This window comes from Palaemon carinicauda, chromosome 45 (genome assembly GCF_036898095.1).
Source record: "Palaemon carinicauda isolate YSFRI2023 chromosome 45, ASM3689809v2, whole genome shotgun sequence".
Lineage (NCBI taxonomy): Eukaryota > Metazoa > Arthropoda > Malacostraca > Decapoda > Palaemonidae > Palaemon > Palaemon carinicauda.
In genome coordinates this window covers 18,580,943-18,605,619 of record NC_090769.1, presented here as the reverse complement: position 1 = coordinate 18,605,619, position 24,677 = coordinate 18,580,943, and the positions used below count along the sequence as shown (strand labels likewise).

The following is a 24,677-nucleotide window of genomic DNA, read 5'->3' as shown; positions in this document are numbered from 1 at the left end:
ATGCAAAAAAAAATGCTGTAAAAATCATGTGAACACTGCATAGGTGGCATATTGGCACTGTGCCTGATTTCTCTGCATCATGCACTACTCTTGTTAGTACTGTATTTGTCCACGAAAAATACCCATATACAGCAAAATTTTTACTTGCAGGTCTATGCAATGCTTGTAACCCCATTCAAATTTGTATGCTCTTGGTACTGAATTCAAGGTTACCCATAACCGGAGCTACTGCTGTGCAGTGCAGTATATCTTGCTTCTAAAGAACTCCTTGAGTAAAAAGTAGTGTACATATTAATGTAAATTATCTAAAGCCCCTTTCTTCCCGGTATTAAAACTTTTGAATCTTCAATAACTAAGGTTTATGCAAGAAAGAGCATAAAGTAGGCATTACAATCTTAATTTGTTCAAAAAATTCTCACTTCATTTGAATGTTTTGAATTTGTGCCTGTTAATGAAATCAGGGATCAAGTATTAAGAAGATGTAGAGTTAAGTTATCTGAAAAAATGAAGCTAACATTTCATATCTTTGCACAGAAGCTAGCAGATACATTGGTTAATAATTCTCCAAGTTCTTATATGCAATTACTAAGACAACAGCATGGCTAAATGAACTAATATTAATATAGTAGAGTACTGTATCAACTTTTGAAAAGCTGATTACAAAAAAATGATTTCCCATATATTTCCAGTGTAACTATTACAGGGATACATACATACATATACCAAGCCCCTTCCCCCAATTTTGGGGGGTAGCCGACATCAACAAAGAAACAAAAACAAAAAGGGGACCTCTACTCTCTACGTTCCTCCCAGCCTAACAAGGGACTCAACTGAGTTCAGCTGGTACTGCTAGGGATATGAATAATAAAAGTAAAAAACTTACAGCGCAGGTGCCAACACCTCCTGTAATTTCCCCCGCACACAAAGCATTCGGATCTGGTGCTGAGGAATACGCTTCTTCGCAAATTTTATTTTCTAGGAGTGGAACAGGAGCCCACTGGAGGATGTTTGCTCCTTCACCACCATCTACTTTGCTACCCCATCCAGCAACTTCACACATTCCTAGAATGGCAAGAGAGTTTTTCTGAGAAGTTATAAGAGGGAAAACAAAGCGTATCTTCTACAACCATGGTTCAGTAGAAAAAATCTTTACAACTAACCAAATCAATGTAGTTCAGTGTCTTACTGACCCAAACATTTTTCTCATACAAAAATTTATATAAATTCTGACTTTCCACACCTATCAATTTTACGATAAGAATTATAAAAAAATTATATTTTAATTATAAAATAAATTTTTGAATATACTTACCCGGTGAATATATAGCTGCAACTCTGTTGCTCGACAGACAAACTCTACGGAAAAAACTCGCCAGCGATCGCTACACAGGTTGCGGGTGTGCCCAACAGCGCCATCTGTCGACCAGAAACCCAGCTCTTATGTAAACAAAGACTCAATTTTCTCCTCGTCCCACTGCGTCTCTATTGGGGAGGAAGGGAGGGTCATTTAATTTATATATTCACCGGGTAAGTATATTCAAAAATTTATTTTATAATTAAAATATCATTTTTAAATATTTAACTTAGCCGGTGAATATATAGCTGATTCACACCCAGGATGGTGGGTAGAGACCAGTAATATATGTTTACATTTTATGAGCTAAGAGTTTTTTATTTCATTTTAGAAGTTATCAAATAACAAAAACAAAATAAATAGGTACCTGGTAAGGAAGTCGACTTGAACAATTACTCTGCCTTTTAAGTACGTCTTCCTTACGGAGCCTCGCGATCCTCTTAGGATGCTGATCGACCCCTAGGAGCTGAAGTATCAAGGGTTGCAACCCATACAACAGGACCTCATCAAACCCCTAATCTAGGCGCTCTCAAGAAATGACTTTGACCACCCGCCAAATCAACCAGGATGCGAAAGGCTTCTTAGCCTTCCGGACAACCCATAAAAAAAAAAACATTTCAAGAGACAGATTAAAAGGATAAGGAATTAGGGAATTGTAGTGGTTGAGCCCTCACCCACTACTGCACTCGCTGCTACGAATGGTCCCAGTGTGTAGCAGTTCTCGTAAAGAGACTGGACATCTTTCAAGTAAAATGACGCGAACACTGACTTGCTTCTCCAATAGGTTGCGTCCATTATACTTTGCAGAGATATATTTTGCTTAAAGGCCACGGAAGTTGTTACAGCTCTAACTTCGTGCGGCTTCACCTTAAGCAAAGTTCGGTCTTCCTCACTCAGATGTGAATGAGCTTCTCGTATTAACAATCTGATAAAATCTGACCAAGCATTCTTTGACATAGGCAAGGATGGTTTCTTAACTGAACACCATAAAGCTTCAGATTGGCCTCGTAAAGGTTTAGTACGCTTTAAATAGAACTTAAGAGCTCTAACAGGGCATAAGACTCTTTCTAGTTCATTGCCTACGATCTCCGATAAGCTGGGAATATCGAAAGATTTAGGCCAAGGCCGAGAAGGCAGCTCATTTTTGGCTAGAAAACCAAGTTGCAGCGAACAAGTGGCTTTTTCCGACGAAAATCCGATGTTCTTGCTGAAGGCATTAATCTCACTGACTCTTTTAGCCGAGGCTAAGCATACCAGGAAAAGAGTCTTAAGAGTGAGATCTTTCAGGGAGGCTGATTGTAACGGCTCCAACCTGTCTGACATGAGGAATCTTAGTACCACGTCTAAATTCCATCCAGGGGTAGCCAAACGACGCTCCTTGGTGGTCTCAAAAGACTTAAGGAGGTCTTGCAGATCTTTATGTTTGGAAAGATCTAAGCCTCTATGCCGGAAGACCGATGCCAACATGCTTCTGTAGCCCTTGATAGTGGGAGCTGAAAGGGATCGTCCTTTTCTCAGGTATAAGAGAAAATCAGCTATTTGAGCTACAGAGGTACTGGTCGAGGATACAGAAACTGACTTGCACCAGTCTCGGAAGACTTCCCACTTCGATTGGTAGACTCTAATGGAAGACGCTCTCCTTGCTCTAGCAATCGCACTGGCTGCTTCCTTCGAAAAGCCTCTAGCTCTCGAGAGTCTTTCGATAGTCTGAAGGCAGTCAGACGAAGAGCGTGGAGGCTTTGGAGTACCTTCTTTACGTGTGGCTGACGTAGAAGGTCTACCCTTAGAGGAAGACTTCTGGGAACGTCTACTAACCATCGAAGTATCTCGGTGAACCATTCTCTCGCGGGCCAGAGGGAAGCAACTAACGTCAACCTTGTCCCTTCGTGAGAGGCGAACTTCTGCAGTACCTTGTTGACAATCTTGAACGGTGGGAATGCGTAGAGATCCAGATGTGACCAATCTAGGAGGAAAGCATCTACATGTATTGCTGCTGGGTCCGGGACTGGAGAGCAATAGATTGGAAGCCTCTTGGTCAGCGAGGTTGCAAAGAGATCTATGGATGGTTTACCCCAAGTGGCCCAAAGTCTCTTGCACACATCCTTGTGGAGGGTCCATTCGGTTGGAATTACTTGCCCTTTCCGACTGAGACAATCTGCTATGACGTTCAAGTCGCCTTGGATGAACCTCGTTACTAGGGAGATGTCTTGACCTTTTGACCAGATGAGCAGGTCCCTTGCGATCTCGTACAACGTCAGTGAGTGGGTACCTCCTTGTTTGGAGATGTACGCCAAGGCCGTGGTGTTGTCCGAGTTAACTTCCACCACTTTGCCTCGAAGGAGAGACTTGAAGCTTTTCAAGGCCAGATGTACTGCCAACAGCTCCTTGCAGTTGATATGCATGCTCCTCTGACTCGAGTTCCACAGTCCTGAGCATTCCCGACCGTCTAGTGTCGCGCCCCAGCCCACGTCCGATGCGTCCGAGAAGAGAACGTGGTTGGGAGTCTGAACAGCCAGGGGAAGACCCTCTCTTAGGTTGATATTGTCCTTCCACCAAGTCAGACAAGACTTTATCTTTTCGGAAACCGGGATCGAGACCGCTTCTAGCGTCTTGTCCTTTTTCCAGTGAAAAGCTAGATGGTATTGAAGAGGACGGAGGAGTAGTCTTCCTAGTGACAAATTGTTCCACGGATGACAGCGTCCCTACCAGACTCATCCACAGCCTGACTGAGCAGCGTTCCTTCTTCAGCATCTTCTGGATGGATAGCAGGGCTTGATCTATTCTGGGGGCTGATCGTCTTGTTGTTCAGCAACGTCCTCATCAGAGGGTTCCTCATCCGAAAACTGATGAGGAAACGGCAACGGAGTGGGCAACGTCTGGCTCGCTGAGTCCGGTCGCACTGGTGCATGCGTGACGGAGCCGGACGCAACATCATGGAACTGCTGCACAGTCTGTGAACTGTCAACAACCATGGGTGCGCGAGGAAGCACAGCGTCAACCCGAGACTGTCTAGACCGTCTGGGTTGTGCAGTCAACACCCTACCGGGTTGCTGAGGTTGACGCACTGCGTCAAAACAAGTCACCTCTGCTGGTTGTTGAACGTCCTGAACGTTAACAACCACCTCCGAGCGTCGCTTAACGTCAACGTGCGGCTGGCAACCCACACTGAGTCGCATCGGTGGAGGAACCACCTCAACTGGCAGACGCGAGAAGGTTACCTCAGCGTCAACAGGGCGCACAACCGACCGGTTGGAAGGTTGTTGGCCAGAAGGTTCGGCAGCAACCTTCTACGCATTAAAGTCCTCTATCAAGGACGCAAGCTTGGACTGCATGTCTTGCAGCAAAGCCCATTTAGGGTCTACGGGAGCAGGTGCGGCAACAGACGGGGTTAGCGACTGAGGCGGTACCGCTTTCCATCCCTGAAAGCCTTGTTTATGCATGACATAATTGTACAGCAAAACTTCAAAGGCTCGAAAACAGCTGTGAAGTTGACCTGTAAAAAACTTGGAGCGTCTCCTGGCCAGGCGCCAGGGAGAGTCTACGAGATTTGAGAAGTCTATCTGGGCAGAGGCATGAACTCCCAAGCCGAGAACTTCTCTCGTGTCATATCAGACTCTCGCTCTATAAGCCAGTTTAAAAGAAGGGAAAGCAAAGGCTGTATCCCCCAAACTCCTCCTGGTGATAAACCAGTCGCCTAGCCAACGTAAAGCTCTCTAGGAGAGCGAGAGAGCACTAGCTTAAAAACAACGGCTTCGAAGTAGCTAGGCCTAGTGTAAGCTCTGACGTTTAGGCGAACGAGGAGCAGCAGTTACAAAAAGATCCGGACAAAGATCCTTAAAAAAAAATCATCATGATTTAATTAAAGTCCATAGGGGGCTAAGCAGCTTTAGGCTCCTCTCCATCTGACAGAGTCCTCAAGGGAATATCAGTAGGAGGGGGAACAGCAACTTCCTCATCTACAGGAACCTTGTCCGATAAAAGCTGAGTCTCAAGCAAGGGAGAGACCTACCGTGGTGGCAATGCTTTACAAGCAGAGTCCACACTCACTGGTGCATTAGTAGCGGACCAGAACGCAACGTCATGTAACTGCTTGACAGTCTGTGAACTGTCAACAACTGAACTGTCAACCACAACAGGTGCGTGAGGACGCACAGCGTCCACTCGAGACTGCTTTGACTGCCTAGACTGAGCAGTCAAAACAACTCTAGAAAGCGGAGGTTGACGCACAGCGTCAAAACAAGTCAACTCCGATTGTTAGCGAACGTCTTGAACGTCAACAGGAGCATCAGCAAGTGGCCTAACGTCCAAATGCGGCTGAAAATCCACACGAGACCGCATCGAGTGTGGTTCTAAACAACCTGACTGACGTGACTTAGCTACGCCAACGTCAACAGGAAGCACAAAGGAACGTTAGGTTGGCTGAAAGCCAGGATATCGATGAGATAAACGGCTAGACTCAACGGACTAATCGGCTGAATAGTCTTCCATAAGGGAGGCAAGCATATTCTGCATGTCTTGCCATACAACCCATTAAGGATCAACGGAAATGGTTGTGGTAAGAGACGAGGGTAACGTCTGTGACCGCAACACTTTGCCAACAAAAAAGACTCTCGGAGTCTGTGTTACGCTTTTGTTAGGCGGCGAGCAGTTATCCGATGACTGCATAGGGTCAGAGCTGTCCTAATGGCTGTAACCAGGACGCTGGACCTGTCCTGAAAGGACTGGCTTTCGCTTAAGGGCTTCGAAACCTTGTGACAGGTTTCTTATGCGAAAAGCCTTCGGATGATGAGGAGAAAAAACGTCTCTCTCGTCTTATGGTAGGGGAGATCTTGGTAAGATACACCCGATACCATAGAGGGAAACGTCTGTTCGTTGATCAAGGCCTCTCGAACCCATAAGTCGTTCGACATTACTTCTCCCCTGGGCTTGGGAGCTTGCAAGAGGTCCCGGACTAGGTGAACGACAGGCACGAACAGACGAACCCTCGGACGCAACACTGTAACACTTTGCGCATATCACTTTATCACTTCGATTTTCTGTTTTGCACTTATTTCACTGAAATCGAAACTTTTACTGATTTCTACCTGAAACACGCAATTCTACCCTTCATTAAAAGGTAGTAATTGCGAAATCAGTCGTATAATGCAAGCTCATTAATACCAACAAAAAACAGAAAACATATTTTAAGATAAAAAATTCAGTGGCTGGGAAAGAGACTAAACACTAGTTCATATAAACTACGTTTTCAATCTCTGACCGCACATAGCCTGGGGACGAGAATAAAAAACTAAAAACGTTTTATCCTTCCTCCCCGTACAGAGACTAGGGACGAGAGTAACTCGAGAACAACGTTACCCGCTTGAACGGAACGTTTTCTCTCCTCTCTCTCCCTCCGTCTCTATCTCTCTCTCTCTTTCTCTCTTGATTTCGCACCCAAGAGAAGAGCCCAATTATATTTCGTCAAAAAAACATGTTATTTGACTAAAGGAAAAAACTGAAAGGTTTTTCAAATAAAAAGTTCCTTTAAAATAGAATTTAAAACATTTAAGCTAAGAAAGAATGAACAAAACGTCAGAATCGATTTACTCTTACTGCAAAGTGAAACCGTGATACACTCTCTCTCTATCGTAACGATAGAGCGCATGTTGAACGTCCTGAACGTCAACAACAGCGTAGCATAAATAAACTAAACGTTAGTTCATCTTTGAAAACAGTACGAAGACTATCAAAGAAATTCTTTCATAAAATATTACATTTAAAAAGTTTTAAATCCTTAGCTCTTTAAAAGCTTTTTACGATATAAAGGGCTCAACGTTGATTAACTTCGGTTTCCAAGTTAGGACCGCCTACTCTCAGGAAAGGTCGCATATAAACAAAACATTAAAATTTATTTTTATATGTTTATAAAAAATGGAAAGTTAATCGAAGAGGCCTAATAAAGGCGGAGAGATATAAAATATATAGAGGAAAATCTATAAATAATTTATAACGTGATAAGATAATTACTAAAAGCCTAAACACACTTCCGTCTAAGGGAAGGGTCGGCCATTTAAAAGTGAAAGAAAGTCCATACTCTCTTTGTCACCATAATTAAATCTATCCAAAACGAGTTCAAGATTTAAGATGAAGATAAAACACCTGCATTGCGAAAGCTCAAAACCAGAATATAGTACTTCACCAATATGATGTGAAAAACTCCAGTTTAGCAACAGCGAGTAAAGTACGTCTTGTCGACACGTCGACAGAGAGAAAATTGAGTCTTTGTTTACATAAGAGCTGGGTATCTGGTCGACAGATGGCGCTGTTGGGCACACCCGCAACCTGTGTAGCGATCGCTGGCGAGTTTTTTCCGTAGAGTTTGTCTGTCGAGCAACAGAGTTGCAGCTATATATTCACCGGCTAAGTTAAATATTTGAAATTTGCAAACAATGATTAAGTTTTAGAAATGGTAAAATTTACGTTCACTTACATAAAGTATAGACCAAGGCAAATTCAAAATTTAAAATGTAAAATGTATTTATGAATACCGTAAATGCTAAATATAACATCTACTTTTCTTTCACTACTGGCCTTCTATACACCAAAACTCCATTAGCATAATTATTATTATTATTATTATTATTATTATTATTATTATCATCATCATCAGCTAAGCTACAACCCTAGTTGGAAAGGCAGGATGCTATAAGCCCAGGGCCTCCAACAAAGAAAAAGAGCTGAGTGAGGAAAGGAAACGAGTAAATTACAAGAGAAGTAATAAACAATACAAATAAAACACTTTAAAAACAGTAACATCATCAAAATAGATCTTTCATATACTGTATAAACTATAAAAAGACTTATGTCAGCCAGTTCAACATAAAAATTTGCTGCAAGATTGAACATTTGAAGTTCCACCAATTCAACGCCTGATTAGGAAGATCATTCCACAACTTGGTCACAGCTGGAATAAAGCATCTAGAATACTGTAGTATTGAGCCTTAAGATGAAGGCCAGACTTTTAGAATTAACTGCATACCTATCATCATGAACAGGGTGGTACTATCCAGGAAGATCTAAATGCAAAGAATGGTCAGAATTATGAAAAATCTTATGCAACACGCATAACGGACTAACTGAACAATGGTGTCAGATATTAATATCTAGATCAGGAATAAGAAATTTGATAGACCGCAAATTCTTGTCCAACAAATTAAGATGCAAGTCCGCAGCAGAAAACTAGACAGGAGAACAAATACTCAAAACAATGCAGAATGAAAGAATTAAAACTTTTCTTCAAAATAGATTGGTCACTGAATATCTTACAAGAATTTCTAGAAAAGCCAATTTTTTTTTTTTTTGCAATTGAAGAAGATACAGTCTGAATGTGTTTCTCAAAAGTAAATTTGCTATAAAGAATCACACCTTAAATTTTAAAAGTCACACAAAGTTAAAGAAACATTTTCAATGCAGAGATCTGGATGTTGAGGAGCCACTGTCCTCGACCTATTTACAATCATACTTGGAGTTTTGCAGGGATTTAATTTCCACCATGCACTAAGAATCACATGAAGGCAACACACGATTAGCAAGAATTCTGTGAGGCATAAGAGTTTTTAATTGCTTGCTGCCAATCTGAGAAATTTTTTCTCAACTCTTAAATGGTAATGCTTTCCTTTCTATTAGGTAGCATAAAAGATACTTGCAAAGAAATTACCATGAGGTTCAACACTTGAAAATTCAGATTACTATTACCTTGCTCTAAATGTTCCACGAATAAAAATTTAAGACATATAAATATTCTTGCGAACTAGAATAAATGTAGGCCTACACTTAGGAACAAAAATCTAGTGTTTAAATGTAGAGGGAAAATGTGAGCTATAATTTCTCAAGCTCTCAAAATTTAGATTACCGTATTAATACAACTATTTAAAAAAAATAATAAATATAGGTCAAGATAAACTAAACAAGTGGGGTAGCAAAAACTTTAGTGATATACAACAAAGTTCTAAATAGAACTTACCTCCAATGTCATCTATGCTTTTATCTGGAATAGGTGCCAAGTGTGTGTAGGTGTCGAGAACTGCACGAGTACCCAAGTGAATAAGTGCCACATCATTTTGATATGGTGTCAGCCAGCTGTGGAATAAGGAAGTAAATAAGTGAACATAGGGTAATTCATAGTTATGAAACAGTTTCATACCGAATTTCTACTAAGAATATAAAATATTGTACCAAGTTCCATGTCAAACTTTTGATATCAAATTATTGTATGGCTATGAATAGATAACATTCTTAGTTATGTTTAACAGTACTGTATGTCAAACTGGGCTCCACAGGGCACTAGAGGAGTTGGAAGACTCCAGCCAACATGGTTGAGGACTATGAAGTGAGAAGTAGATGATGAATGGAGAAGTATTGATTTAAAAGCACAAGATAGAAGACTGGCGAAATCTAACTGAGGCCCTTTGCTTCATAGGCAGAGGAGGAGGAGATGATATAAAGCTAATAATAAGACCATACAGTAAAAAATTACAAGTGAAATGAAAAGGAAATTTAGGGGGTAAATAAGTTTAAATTTATTTCACCTGGATGCTAGAGAAATTTACAAACAATCCTTGAATATGGGGTTAGCAACAATGACCTATTGTAAATATCAGAAAACTGATGAAAATTATAGGACCACAAATCTTCAATACAGATATGGGTACTGTACTGTATAAAACCATAAACACATTCTAAAGATGGGCTGGGTACTGCACATCACCATTATCCTCAAACAGTTCAGCCAAGCCAGATTACAAAGCTGAAAAGCTTGACGTAGTCAATTGGCCCAAACCAGTTTGTTTTTATCAATTCATATGGACACACATTTAGTTGTAAATTTACAAACAAATATCTAAATATGCATGAAAAACAAATGGTCGGGAACATAAAAAGTAGTTTCACTCACTATGTATAGTCTGGATGTTTCACAAAAGACGAAACTGTTATACGCTGTTCTGTGCCTTCTTCAACCTTTCTGTCATGTTCTCCTGTCACCACCTGTAAATACATCACTGTACTTATTAGTTACTCAGGATATTATCTAATAGGCGAGTTAAATTTACGGGTAGATGAGGAAACTAGTCGAGTTAAAAGACTTAGTTTTGTATAGTTAGGAAAAATGTTATTTTTATAATAAAATAAATTTTTGAATATACTTACCCGGTGATTATATAAGCTGCAACTCTGTTGGTCGACAGAAAACTCTACGTTAAAAATCCGCCAGCGATCGCTATGCAGGTAGGGGGTGTACTTCAACAGCGCCATCTGTCGTGCAGGTACTCAGTACTCAATGTAAACAAAGAACTCAATTTTCTCCTCGGTCCACTGCGTCTCTATTGGGGAGGAAGGGAGGGTCCTTTAATATACAATCACCGGGTAAGTATATTCAAAAATTTATTTTATTATAAAAATAACATTTTTCAATATTTAACTTAGCCGGTGATTATATAAGCTGATTCACACCCAGGGGGGTGGGTAGAGACCAGCAATAAATGTTTACATTATTATGAGCTAAGGATTTTTTATTTCATTTTAGCAGTTATCAAAATAACAAACTTAAAATAAATAAGTACCTGGTAAGGAAGTCGACTTGAACAATTACTCTGCCTTTTTAAGTACGTCTTCCTTACGGAGCCTCGCGATCCTCTTAGGATGCTGAGCGACCCCTAGGAGCTGAAGTATCAAGGGTTGCAACCCATACAACAGGACCTCATCAAAACCTCTAATCTAGGCGCTTCTCAAGAAATGACTTTGACCACCCGCCAAATCAAGTAGGATGCGAAAGGCTTCTTAGCCTTCCGGACAACCCAAAAACAACAATAAAACATTTCAAGAGAAAGATTAAAAAGGTTATGGAATTAGGGAATTGTAGTGGTTGAGCCCTCACCCACTACTGCACTCGTTGCTACGAATGGTCCCAGTGTAGCAGTTCTCGTAAAGAGACTGGACATTCTTAAGATAAAAAGACGCGAACACTGACTTGCTTTCCAATAGGTTGCGTCGATTATACTTCGCAGAGATCTATTTTGTTTAAAGGCCACGGAAGTTGCGACAGCTCTAACTTCGTGTGTCCTTACCTTCAGCAAAGCTTGGTCTTCCTCATTCAGATGGGAATGAGCTTCTCGTATTAACAGTCTGATAAAATAGGATAAAGCATTCTTTGACATAGGCAAAGATGGTTTCTTAACTGAACACCATAAAGCTTCAGACGGGCCTCGTACAGGTTTAGTTCGTTTTAAATAAAACTTAAGAGCTCTTACAGGGCATAAGACTCTTTCTAGTTCATTTCCAACCATACGATAAGTTTGGAATATCGAACGATTTTGGCCAAGGTCGAGAAGGCAGCTCGTTTTTGGCTAGAAAACCAAGTTGTAGAGAACATGTAGCCGTTTCAGATGAGAATCCGATGTTCTTGCTGAAGGCATGAATCTCACCGACTCTTTTAGCTGTGGCTAAGCATACCAGGAAAAGAGTCTTAAAGGTGAGATCTTTCAGGGAGGCTGATTGTAGCGGTTCGAACCTGTCTGACATAAGGAATCTTAGTACCACGTCTAAATTCCAACCAGGTGTAACCAAACGACGCTCCTTCGTGGTCTCAAAAGACTTAAGGAGGTCCTGTAGATTTTTATTGTTGGAAAGATCTAAGCCTCTGTGACGGAAGACTGATGCCAACATGCTTCTGTAACCCTTGATAGTGGGAGCTGAAAGAGATCGTTCTTTCCTCAGATATAAGAGGAAGTCAGCTATTTGAGTTACAGAGGTACTGGTCGAGGATACGGATACTGACTTGCACCAGTTTCGGAAGATTTCCCACTTCGATTGGTAGACTCTAAGGGTGGATGTTCTCCTTGCTCTAGCAATCGCTCTGGCTGCCTCCTTCGAAAAGCCTCTAGCTCTCGAGAGTCTTTCGATAGTCTGAAGGCAGTCAGACGAAGAGCGTGGAGGCCTTGGTGTACCTTCTTTACGTGTGGCTGACGTAGAAGGTCCACCCTTAGGGGAAGTGTTCTGGGAACGTCTACTAGCCATCGAAGTACCTCGGTGAACCATTCTCTCGCGGGCCAGAGGGAAGAAACTAGCGTCAACCTTGTCCCTTCGTGAGAGGCGAACTTCTGCAGTACCTTGTTGACAGTCTTGAACGGAGGGAATGCATATAGATCTAGATGTGACCAATCTAAGAGAAAGGCATCTATATGAACTGCTGCTGGGTCCGGGATTGGTGAGCAAAATATTGGGAGCCTCTTGGTCATCGAGGTTGCGAAGAGATCTATGGTTGGCTGGCCCCAAGTGGCCCAAAGTCTCTTGCATACATCCTTGTGGAGGGTCCATTCTGTTGGAATTATTTGTCCCTTCCGACTGAGACAATCTACCATGACATTCAAGTTGCCTTGGATGAACCTCGTTACTAGTGATATGTCTAGACCTTTGACCAGGTGAGGAGGTCCCTTGCGATCTCGTACAACGTCAGAGAGTAGGTCCCTCCTTGCTTGGAGATGTACGCCAAAGCCGTGGTGTTGTACGAGTTCACCTCCACCACTTTGCCTTGAAGGAGAGACCTGAAGCTTTTCCAGGCCAGACGTACTGCCAGTAGCTCCTTGCAGTTGAAATGCATTGTCCTTTGACTCGAGTTCCATATTCCCGAGCATTCCCGACCGTCTAATGTCGCACCCCAGCCCACGTCCGATGCGTCCGAGAAGAGAACGTGGTTGGGAGTCTGAACAGTCAGGGGAAGACCCTCTCTTAGGTTGATATTGTCCTTTCACCAAGTCAGACAAGACTTTATCTTTTCGGAAACCGGGATCGAGACCGCTTCTAGCGTCTTGTCCTTTTTCCAGTGAAAAGCTAGATGGTATAGAAGAGGACAGAGGTGTAGTCTTCCTAGTGACACAAATTGATCCACGGATGACAGCGTCCCTACCAGACTCATCCACAGCCTGACTGAGCAGCGTTCCTTCTTCAGCATCTTCTGGATGGATAGCAGGGCTGGGGGCTGATCGTCTTGTTGTTCAGCAACGTCCTCATCAGAGGGTTCCTCATCCGAAACTGATGAGGAAACGGCAACGGAGTGGGCAACGTCTGGCTCGCTGAATCCGGTCGCACTGGTGGATGCGTGACGGAGCCGGACGCAATATCATGGAACTGCTGCACAGTCTGTGAACTGTCAACAACCATGGGTGGGCGAGGAAGCACAGCGTCAACCCGAAACTGTCTAGACCGTCTGGGTTGTACAGTCAACACCCTACCGGGTTGCTGAGGTTGACGCACTGCGTCACAACAAGTCACCTCTGCTGGTTGTTGAACGTCCTGAACGTCATCAACCACCTCCGAGCGTCGCTTAACGTCAACGTGCGGCTGGCAACCCACACTGGGTCGCATCGGTGGAGGAACCACCTCAACTGGCAGACGCGAGTAGGTTACCCCAGCGTCAACAGGGCGCACAACCGACCGGTTGGAAGGTTGTTGGCCAGAAGGTTCTTCTCCGCATTTAAGTCCTCTATCAAGGACGCAAGCTTGGACTGCATGTCTTGCAGCAAAGCCCATTTAGGGTCTATGGGAGCAGGTGTGGCAACAGACGGGGTTAGCGACTGAGGCGGAACCGTTTACCATCCCTCTGAGAAGTTGACCTGTAAACAACTTGGAGCGTCTCCTGGCTAGACGCCAGGGAGAGTCTACCAGAATTGAGAAGTTTATCTGGGCAGAGGCATGAACTCCCAAGCCGAGAACTTCTCTCGTGTCATATCAGACTCTCGCTCTATAAACCAGTTTAAAAGAAGGGAAAGCAAAGGCTGTATCCCCCAAACTCCTCCTGGTGATAAACCAGTCGCCTAGCCAACGTAACGCTCTCTAAGAGAGCGAGAGAGCACTAGCTTAAAAACAACGGCTTCGAAGTAGCTAGGCCTAGTGTAAGCTCTGACGTTTAGGCGAACGAGGAGCAGCAGTTACAAGATCCGGACGAAGATCCTTAAAAAAAATCATCATGATTTAATTAAAGTCCATAGGAGGCTAAGCAGCTTAAGGCTCCTCTCCATCTGACAGAGTCCTCAAGGGAATATCAGTAGGAGGGAGAACAGCAACTTCCTCATCTACAGGAACCTTGTCCGATAAAAGCTGAGTCTCTCACTGGTGCATTAGTAGCGGACCAGAACGCAACGTCATGTAACTGCTTGACAGTCTGTGAACTGTCAACAACTGAACTGTCAACCACAACAGGTGCGTGAGGACGTACAGCGTCCACTCGAGACTGCTTTGACTGCCTAGACTGAGCAGTCAAAACAACTCTAGAATGCGGAGGTTGACGCACAGCGTCAAAACAAGTCAACTCCGATTGTTAGTGAACGTCTAGAACGTCAACAGGAGCATCAGCCAGTGGCCTAACGTCCAAATGCGGCTGAAAAACCACACGAGACCGCATCGAGTGTGGTTCTAAACAACCTGACTGACGTGACTAAGCTACGCCAACGTCAACAGTAAGCACAAAGGAACGTTAGGTTGGCTGAAAGCCAGGATATCGATGAGATAAACGGCTAGACTCAATGGACTAATCGGTAGAATAGTCTTCCATAAGGGAGGCAAGCATATACTACATGTTTGCCATACAACCCCTTAAGGATCAACGGAAATGGTTGTGGTAATAGACGAGGGTAACGTCTGTGACCGCAACACTTTGCCTACAAAAAAAGACTTTCGGAGTCTGTGTTACGCTTTTGTTAGGCGGCGAGCAGTTATCCGATGACTGCATAGGGTCAGAGCTGTCCTAATGGCTGTAACCAGGACGCTGGACCTGTCCTGAAAGGACTGACTTTCGCTTAAGGGCTTCGAAACCTTGTGACAGGTTTCTTATGCGAAAAGCCTACGGATGGCGAGGAGAAACAACGTCTCTCTCGTCTTATGGTAGGGGAGATCTTGGTAAGAAACACCCGATACCATAGAGGGAAAACGTCTGTTCGTTGGTCAAGGCCTCTCGAACCCATAAGTCGTTTGACATTATTTCTCCCCTGGGCTTGGGAGCTTGCAAGAGGTCCCGGACTAGGTGAACGACAGGCACGAACAGACGAACCCTCGGACGCAACACTGTAACACTTTGCGCCTCGGACGCAACACTGTAACACTTTGCGCATATCACTTTATCACTTCGATTTTCTGTTTTGCACTAATTTCTACCTGAAACACGCAATTCTACCCTTCATTAAAAGGTAGTAATTGCGAAATTAGTCGTATAATGCAAGCTCATAATACCAGCAAAAAACAGAAAACATATTTTAAGATAAAAAGAAAAATCAGTGGCTGGGAAAGAGACTAAACACTAGTTCATATAACTACGTTTTCAATCTCTCACCGCACATAGCCTGGGGACGAGAATAAAAACCTAAAAACGTTTTATCCTTCCTCCCCGTACAGAGACTAGGGACGAGAGTAACACGAGAACAACGTTACCCGCTTGAACGGAACGTTTTCTCTCCTCTCTCTCCCTCCGTCTCTATCTCTCTCTCTCTCTTTCTCTCTTGATTTCGCACCTAAGAGAAGAGCCCAATTATATATCGTCAAAAAAACATGTTATTTGACTAAAGGAAAAAACTGAAAGGTTTTTCAAATAAAAAGTTCCTTTAAATTAGAATTTAAAACATTTAAGCTAAGAAAGAATGAACAAAACGTCAGAATCGATTTACTCTTACAGCAAAGTGAAACCGTGATACACTCTCTCTCTATCGTAACGATAGAGCGCATGTTGAACGTCCTGAACGTCAACAACTGCGTAGCATAAAAAACTAAACGTTAGTTCATCTTTGAAAACAGTACGAAGACTATCAAAGAAATTCTTTCATAAAATATTACATTTAAAAAGTTTTAAATCCTTTAAAAGCTAAAGACGATATAAAGGGCTCAATGTTGATTAACTTCGGTTTCCAAGTTAGGACCGCCTACTCTCAGGAAAGGTCTATATAAACAAAGCATTAAAATTTATTTTATATGTTTATAAAAAATGGAAAGTTAATCGAAGAGGCCTAATAAAGGCGGAGAGATATATATAGAGGAAAATCTATAACGTGATAAGATAATTACTAAAAGCCTAAACACACTTCCGTCTAAGGGAAGGGTCGGCCATTAAAAAGTGAAAGAAAGTCCATACTCTCTTTGACACCATAATTAAATCTATCCAAAACGAGTTCAAGTTTTGAGATGAAGATAAAACACCTGCATAGCGAAAGCTCAAAACTAGAATAGTGTACTTCACCAAATAGTTGTGAAAACAAATCCAGTTAGCAACAGCGAATTAGTAGGTCTTCTCGGTAGCCCGACAGAGAGAAAATTGAGTTCTTTGTTTACATTGAGTACTGAGTACCTGCACGACAGATGGCGCTGTTGAAGTACACCCCCTACCTGCATAGCGATCGCTGGCGGATTTTTAACGTAGAGTTTTCTGTCGAGCAACAGAGTTGCAGCTTATATAATCACCGGCTAAGTTAAATATTGAAAAATACAAATTATATAAATTTATGACTTGTTCCTACACTGATACAAACATTCATCATTTAATAGGAGACTTATCCTTAGGAGAAAGGAAGCTCATATAACCAAACTGGTTGGTATAAAATCTCGGTATGTCGGTACACTAGTACCTAAAAAGGTGTGCAAGTAGCCTACCAACTTCCATCCACACCTATTGTCCTAAAAGTGTTTACTCAAAGGTGAGGTTAGTCTTCTGCTGTTAGGCTGACTGTCAATTTAGGAACCTCTATCCACAATGAGATCCTGTATACAGTATTGTTAAAATGTAAAGCTAACAAATTAATAGTTTTACATAGGTAACTATCCTCCCCATGTTAGGAGGATAGGAGACCTGCCTTCTATTCTTAAACAAAATAGAATAATGCTCAGTATGGTAATTTATCTGCATCAGTGTCCATTACAACAACATAACATGGCAAGTTCTGCACCCCAAGGATGGAGCATGAAAAAGGTAAAAGCATGACAACATTCTCACTCTTAACAGAGAATGATGTCACAACAGTTAATTTAGACATGATGCTTCTTGTTCTATGAGGACCTAAGAATGCTACACTACTTATTGAGCATCTAATACAGGTCCAAGGGAGAATGTGATGAGAAAGACTAGTGGGTATAATTCCATAGGTAATGGGCCACAAAGGTTGTCTGGTGATTCCAGACTCCTGCCTCCAGAACTTACCCTACTGACAAGATTCTTTTGAAGGCTGGAGAAGCTCCTATTCCCCTTATTTCATGAGTGTGAGCTTGGGACAGTTCTGTTAGGTCACGAGCTGCATGATGCTCTAGTGTTCTTATGTTTTGATACCAGATAAAGATGGTATTCTTTGAGACTGCACTTACACCTCCTTTTACTGATTAACAGCTTTGAAGCTGTGGTCTAAATATTATGCATGCTACAGATAGTGTTTTAGTGCCCTCAAAAGACAAAGAAGCAACTAGTCTAAAACTCGTTACTTCCCAGAGGAAAAAAATACAAAAGATCTCAAACATAGGGTCATGAATGGAAGAATTCTAACTTCTGAGTCTTCACTATGAACTCGGTGGGGGTAGGGGGTGGGGCAGAGACACTTTCTTCCAGCCATCGGTATGAAAAAAAGGATGACAATCAGTGGATTCTGCTAACCCATTTAGCTAAGGCCAGGGCTAGCAAAAAAACTGTCTAGGGTAAGATTCCCATTAGAGTACCACCTATGGAGCTTGTATGGGGCTAATTTCAAAGAGATGAGCATTTTAGTTATGTCCCAAACTGGTGGTCTGAGCTTTCTCAAATGGCAGGATTGTTCAAAACTCCAAATCAGTAATCAAAGTTCCCATGAAAAAGAAGTCAAGGAACTGCATCCTGAAGATTTGGCTCAAGGCTGAACAGTAACCTTTCACTGCTGAATCTTACGAAATTGTGGGGAATCTAAGCTGCTTCTCTCTATTCCATCTAGGAGCCTCCATTTAGACAGGGACCTTCTCCTGGGAGACCACTTGCTCATATTTCGGTATCCAAGTTTCCTATGCGCCTGGGCTGAAGATATGTCGGGCGATGAAGAACATAATGGAGAATTCCTATGAAGATATGTGTATGCTTGATGATGACCATCATGTGGGAACTTCACAGTTAGTCTAATCCGTTGCCTCAAAGCCTTGGGATCTTCCCTCAAGGATCACAAGCCATGAAAAGTATGTGCTCTTGGCAATGAGTCCTCTTTTTTTCTGTATAAAGTGTTCTAGCTATAGGGTAGGTGCTCACTGCTGCATGGGGTTGCACTGCTGAGCATTCCTTTCCGTGCAAAAACTCCTTGGCGGGCGACAGCTTGGTACTACCAGGGCGTGTGTTTGGTCAGGCCATTGCTCACAGATGAGTATGTTCTAAAAAGCAATTGTAGCTCTATTGTATGAAGCATGTGAGCAGAGGTGTGCTTGCTAACTGTTCTGGAAGAGGGAGTCTGATCAAGAGATACATCCCTACAACTTGGAGAGCATGTTTGCTCGAAGGGTGTGTATGAAGAGGAGTGCCTGCGATCCACAGATCGTACACTGTCTGGGGAGTTTGTATATGCCAGGTCCGTTGACCGAGTGCTATAAGTGGTGTGCTTGCAAACTGAAGATTTTCCTAAAAGTCTATATTTTGAATGCACTGCTGATAGTGTGCGTCTAGAGAAGCGCTTAACCCTAAGAGAATAACCTTGGTCTGAGGCCTGAGCGCACAGAGGTGAATGTGCACATCTAGAAGGGCAACATCCAACTGCCGAAGAAGCTTCTGAAGGCAACTGCATACGTGTGTGATCTACGATATGTCCTCTAACAGATCTATCGACCCCTAACAAGAAGCACAAGGAATGCAAAGGAGAGCTTGTGTTCCTAGGAGAGCACTTGCTCATGCTATTAGAAGAGTGCAAATGCATAGAACTTTCATGTTCCTACCAAAAGGAGTGCATGTACAATTTATTGCGCGTGTCTATAAGGATGAGATTTGAGAGCTGATCGCTTTTGTGCTGGAATAGAAGTGTGTGTTCCTTTGAGTGCCTTCCTGAGGCATATCTTGTTTATTATCTGATGCCTAGTCTTGAGCTGAAGAATGCGCATGCTTAAAAGAATGTACGGTAACGTTATTGGAGACTGAGTGATCGCAGACAGATGAAAGTAAGTGCGAGCTACCAAATAAGTATACCTGAACAGTAACAGTATTTAGAAGCCTGAGTACCAGACAAAGGAGAGAGGTTTAGTGGAACTCTCAGACTTCAAGGCAAACTTCGAAGAAGCGTCTAAAGTCTTCTTTTTCCTTCTCTTGCCATAATCAAGCCACTGTGATGATGACCAGGATTTAAATTTCTTGCAGGGTAACGAGTCTTTACCGCCATGCCTCTGAAAGAAGGTCACAATGAAATGGGATCCACCAAGCTCCTGCTCATGAACATTCCACACCTATGGCTATTAACGAAAAGGCAGGATCGCATGCCTCCAAGTGGTTTCTCCATAGTCAAAAACAACTAATCACACTGAAAAAAAAGTTATTAGTAAAGTTAGTACATCAGTTGTACATCAGTGCACCTAGATGATTAAAGTAAGTGGTTACTCAGTGAGATGGAAGGGGGCAAAACTTAACCGCTACCCGCCTGTAACTACCAACACCTCTTTAACAGTAGTTTCCACCTTTGCTGAAATCATACTCTTATAATAGGACGAGGGTTTGTATCCATGTAGGAACAATGTGCTTACCATAATCTGTCATAAGAGACAATAGAGAAATAATAGAAAAGGATCTGATTAAGTTACAAAATGTTATTTTGATTATAAAATAAATTTTTGAATATACTTACCCGGTGATTATATAGCTGCAACTCTGTTGCTCGACAGACAACTCTACGGTAAAAACTCGCCAGCGATCGCTCCACAGGTTGCGGGTGTGCCCAACAGCGCCATCTGTCGACCAGATACCCAGTTCTCAATGTAAACAAAGACTCAATTTTCTCCTCGTCCCACTGCGTCTCTATTGGGGAGGAAGGGAGGGTCATTTAATTTATAATCACCGGGTAAGTATATTCAAAAATTTATTTTATAATCAAAATAACATTTTTCAATATTAAACTTAGCCGGTGATTATATAGCTGATTCACACCCAGGATGGTGGGTAGAGACCAGTAATATAAGTTTACACTTTTATGAGCTAAGAGTTTTTTATTTCATTTTAGAAGTTATCAAAATAACAAAAACAAAATAAATAGGTACCTGGTAAGGAAGTCGACTTGAACAATTACTCTGCCTTTTAAGTACGTCTTCCTTACGGAGCCTCGCGATCCTCTTAGGATGCTGATCGACCCCTAGGATCTGAAGTATCAAGGGTTGCAACCCATACAACAGGACCTCATCAAACCCCTAATCTAGGCGCTCTCAAGAAATGACTTTGACCACCTGCCAAATCAACCAGGATGCGAAAGGCTTCTTAGCCTTCCGGACAACCCAAAAAAACAACAATAAAAACATTTCAAGAGAAAGATTAAAAGGGTATGGAATTAGGGAATTGTAGTGGTTGAGCCCTCACCCACTACTGCACTCGCTGCTACGAATGGTCCCAGTGTGTAGCAGTCCTCGTAAAGAGACTGGACATCCTTTAGATAAAAAGACGCAAACACTGACTTGCTTCTCCAATAGGTTGCGTCCATTATACTTCGCAGAGATCTATTTTGCTTAAAGGCCACGGAAGTTGCGACAGCTCTAACTTCGTGTGACCTCACCTTAAGCAATGCTTGGTCTTCCTCACTCAGATGTGAATGAGCTTCTCGTATTAACAGTCTGATAAAGTAGGATAAAGCATTCTTTGACATAGGCAAAGATGGTTTCTTAACTGAACACCATAAAGCTTCAGATTGGCCTCGTAAAGGTTTAGTTCGCTTTAAATAGAACTTAAGAGCTCTTACAGGGCATAAGACTCTTTCTAGTTCATTGCCTACCATATTCGATAAGCTGGGAATATCGAACGATTTCGGCCAAGGTCGAGAAGGCAGCTCATTTTTGGCTAGAAAACCAAGTTGTAGCGAACATGTAGCTTTTTCTGACGAAAATCCGATGTTCTTGCTGAAGGCATGAATCTCACTGACTCTTTTAGCTGTGGCTAAGCATACCAGGAAAAGTGTCTTTAAAGTGAGATCTTTCAGGGAGGCTGATTGTAGCGGCTCAAACCTGTCTGACGTCTAAATTCCAACCAGGTGTAACCAAACGACGCTCCTTCGTGGTCTCAAAAGACTTAAGGAGGTCCTGAAGATCTTTATTGTTGGAAAGATCTAAGCCTCTATGCCGGAAGACCGATGCCAACATGCTTCTGTAGCCCTTGATAGGGGGAGCTGAAAGGGATCGTCCTTTTCTCAGGTATAAGAGAAAGTCAGCTATTTGAGCTACAGAGGTACTGGTCGAGGATACAGAGACTGACTTGCACCAGTTTCGGAAGACTTCCCACTTCGATTGGTAGACTCTAAGGGTGGATGCTCTCCTTGCTCTAGCAATCGCACTGGCTGCCTCCTTCGAAAAGCCTCTAGCTCTCGAGAGTCTTTCTATAGTCTGAAGGCAGTCAGACGAAGAGCGTGGAGGCTTTGGTGTACCTTCTTTACGTGTGGCTGACGTAGAAGGTCCACCCTTAGAGGAAGACTTCTGGGAACGTCTACTAGCCATCGAAGTACCTCGGTGAACCATTCTCTCGCGGGCCAGAGGGGAGCAACTAGCGTCAACCTTGTCCCTTCGTGAGAGGCGAACTTCTGCAGTACCTTGTTGACAATCTTGAACGGTGGGAATGCGTATAGATCTAGATGTGACCAATCTAGGAGAAAGGCATCTATATGTATTGCTGCTGGGTCTGGGACTGGTGAGCAATATATTGGGAGCCTCTTGGTCATCGAGGTTGCAAAGAGATCTATGGTTGGTTGGCCCCAAGTGGCCCAAAGTCTCTTGCATACATCCTTGTGGAGGGTCCATTCTGTTGGAATTACTTGTCCTTTCCGACTGAGACAATCTGCCATGACATTCAAGTTGCCTTGGATGAACCTCGTTACTAGTGTTATGTCTAGACCTTTTGACCAGATGAGAAGGTCCCTTGCGATCTCGTACAACGTCAGTGAGTGGGTCCCTCCTTGCTTGGAGATGTACGCCAAGGCAGTGGTGTTGTCCGAGTTCACTTCCACCACTTTGCCTCGAAGGAGAGACCTGAAGCTTTTCAAGGCCAGATGTACTGCCAGCAGCTCCTTGCAGTTGATATGCATGATCCTTTGACTCGAGTTCCACAGTCCTGAACATTCCCGACCGTCTAATGTCGCGCCCCAGCCTACGTCCGATGCGTCCGAGAAGAGAACGTGGTTGGGAGTCTGAACAGCCAGGGGAAGACCCTCTCTGAGGTTGATACTGTCCTTCCACCAAGTCAGACAAGACTTCATCTTTTCGGAAATGGGGATCGAGACCGCTTCTAGCGTCTTGTCCTTTTTCCAGTGAAAAGCTAGATGGTATTGAAGAGGACGGAGGTGAAGTCTTCCTAATGACACAAAAAGTTCCAGGGATGATAGCGTCCCTACCAGACTCATCCACTGCCTGACTGAGCAGTGTTCCTTCTTCAGCATGTTCTGGATGCATAACTGGGCTTGGTTTATTCTGGGGGCCGACGGAAAAGCCCGAAAAGCTAGACTGTGAATCTCCATCCCTAAATACACAATAGTTTGGGATGGGACCAGTTGCGACTTTTCCATATTGACAAGGAGACCCAATTCCTTGGTCAGATCTAGAGTCCACTTTAGATCCTTCAGACAGCGACGACTGGAAGAGGCTCTGAAAAGCCAGTCGTCCAAATAAAGGGAGGCTCGGATGTCCGATAAATGGAGGAATTTGGCTACATTCCTCATCAGCCTCGTAAACACAAGAGGAGCTGTGCTTAGGCCAAAGCACAGGGCCTGAAACTGGTAGACCACCTTTTCAAAAACGAATCTCAGAAAAGGTTGGGAGTCCGGGTGGATGGGGACGTGGAAGTAGGCGTCCCTTATTATTATTATTATTATTAAATGCTAAGCTACAACCCTAGTTGGAAAAGCAGGATGCTATAAGCCCAGGGGCCCCAACAGGGAAAATAGCCCAGTGAGGAAAGGAAATAATGAAATAAGGAAAAATAAAATAATTTAGGAATAGTAACAATATTAAAATAAATATTTCCTATTTAAACTATAAAAACTTTAACAGAACAAGAGGAAGATAAAATAGATAGAAAAGTGCGCCCGAGTGTACCCTCAAGCAAGAGAACTCTAACCCAAGGCAGTGTAAGACCATGGTACAGAGGCTATGGCACTACCCAAGACTAGAGAACAATGGTTTGATTTTGGAGTGTCCTTCTCCTAGAAGAGCGGCCTACCATAGCTAAAGAGTCTCTTCTACCCTTACCAAGAGGAAAGTAGCCACTAAACAATTACAGTACAGTAGTTAACCCCTTGGGTGATGAAGAATTGTCTAGTAATCACAGTGTTGTCTGGTGTATGAGGACAGAGGAGAATCTGTAAAGGATAGGCCAGACTATTCGGTGTCTGTGTAGGCAAAGGGAAAGAACCGTAACCAGAGAGAAGGGTCCTATGTAGTACTGCCTGGCCAGTCAAAGGACCCCATAACTCTCTAGCGGTAGTATCTCAACGGGCGGCTGGTGCCCAGGCCAACCTACTACCTTAGGTCTAATGAGACCATCCAGTCTTCCCTTCTGACCGCTGCTAAGACTGACTTTGTGGTCTCCATGGAGAACGTCTGCTTTGTGACAAAGACATTCAAAGCACTGACGTCTAGCACCGGCCTCCACCCTCCTGTCTTCTTTGAAACCAAGAAGAGGCGGTTGTAGAATCCCGGAGATTGAAGGTCCGAGACTTTGACCACCGCTCCCTTCTCTAGTAAAAGAGACACTTCCCGTTTCAAGGCTCGTCTCTTGTCTTCCTCTCTGTACCTGGGAGAGAGATCGATGGGAGACGTTGCTAGAGGGGGTTTCCGTACAAAAGGGATCTTGTACCCCTCTCTGAGCAACTTCACAGATTGTGCATCTGCGCCTCTCTTCTCCCAGGTCTGCCAGAAGTTCTTGAGTCTGGCTCCCACTGCTGTCTGAAGAAGCGAGCAGTCAGACTCTGCCCTTAAAGGACTTGGATCCTTTCTTCTTCCCTCGTTTCCCTTCGGCACGAGCACCTCCTCTGCTGGAGGCTCTGCCACGAAAGGGCGGAATAAAACGAGACGCTGGAGTGTCCATCCTTGGTCTAGCTGACAAGGTAGGCAAAGGGGGAGCTTTGCGAGCTGAGGACGCAAC

The 24,677-nt window shown here is 43.1% G+C and overlaps 1 protein-coding gene across 3 annotated transcripts in view; it reads right to left on the bottom strand.

Annotated features, from left to right (window-relative positions):
- Nucleotides 1-24,677, bottom strand: part of LOC137634795 (trypsin-1-like) — a 244,077-nt gene that overhangs the window by 5,146 nt on the left and 214,254 nt on the right. For all 3 annotated transcript variants that reach the window (XM_068367337.1, XM_068367340.1, XM_068367339.1), the window contains exons 4-6: nt 10,287-10,378; nt 9,357-9,472; nt 884-1,062 (exon numbers count right to left, since the gene is read on the bottom strand). In XM_068367337.1, the coding sequence (XP_068223438.1) occupies nt 884-1,062; nt 9,357-9,472; nt 10,287-10,378 (387 nt within the window). The remainder of the gene's footprint in view (nt 1-883; nt 1,063-9,356; nt 9,473-10,286; nt 10,379-24,677) is intronic.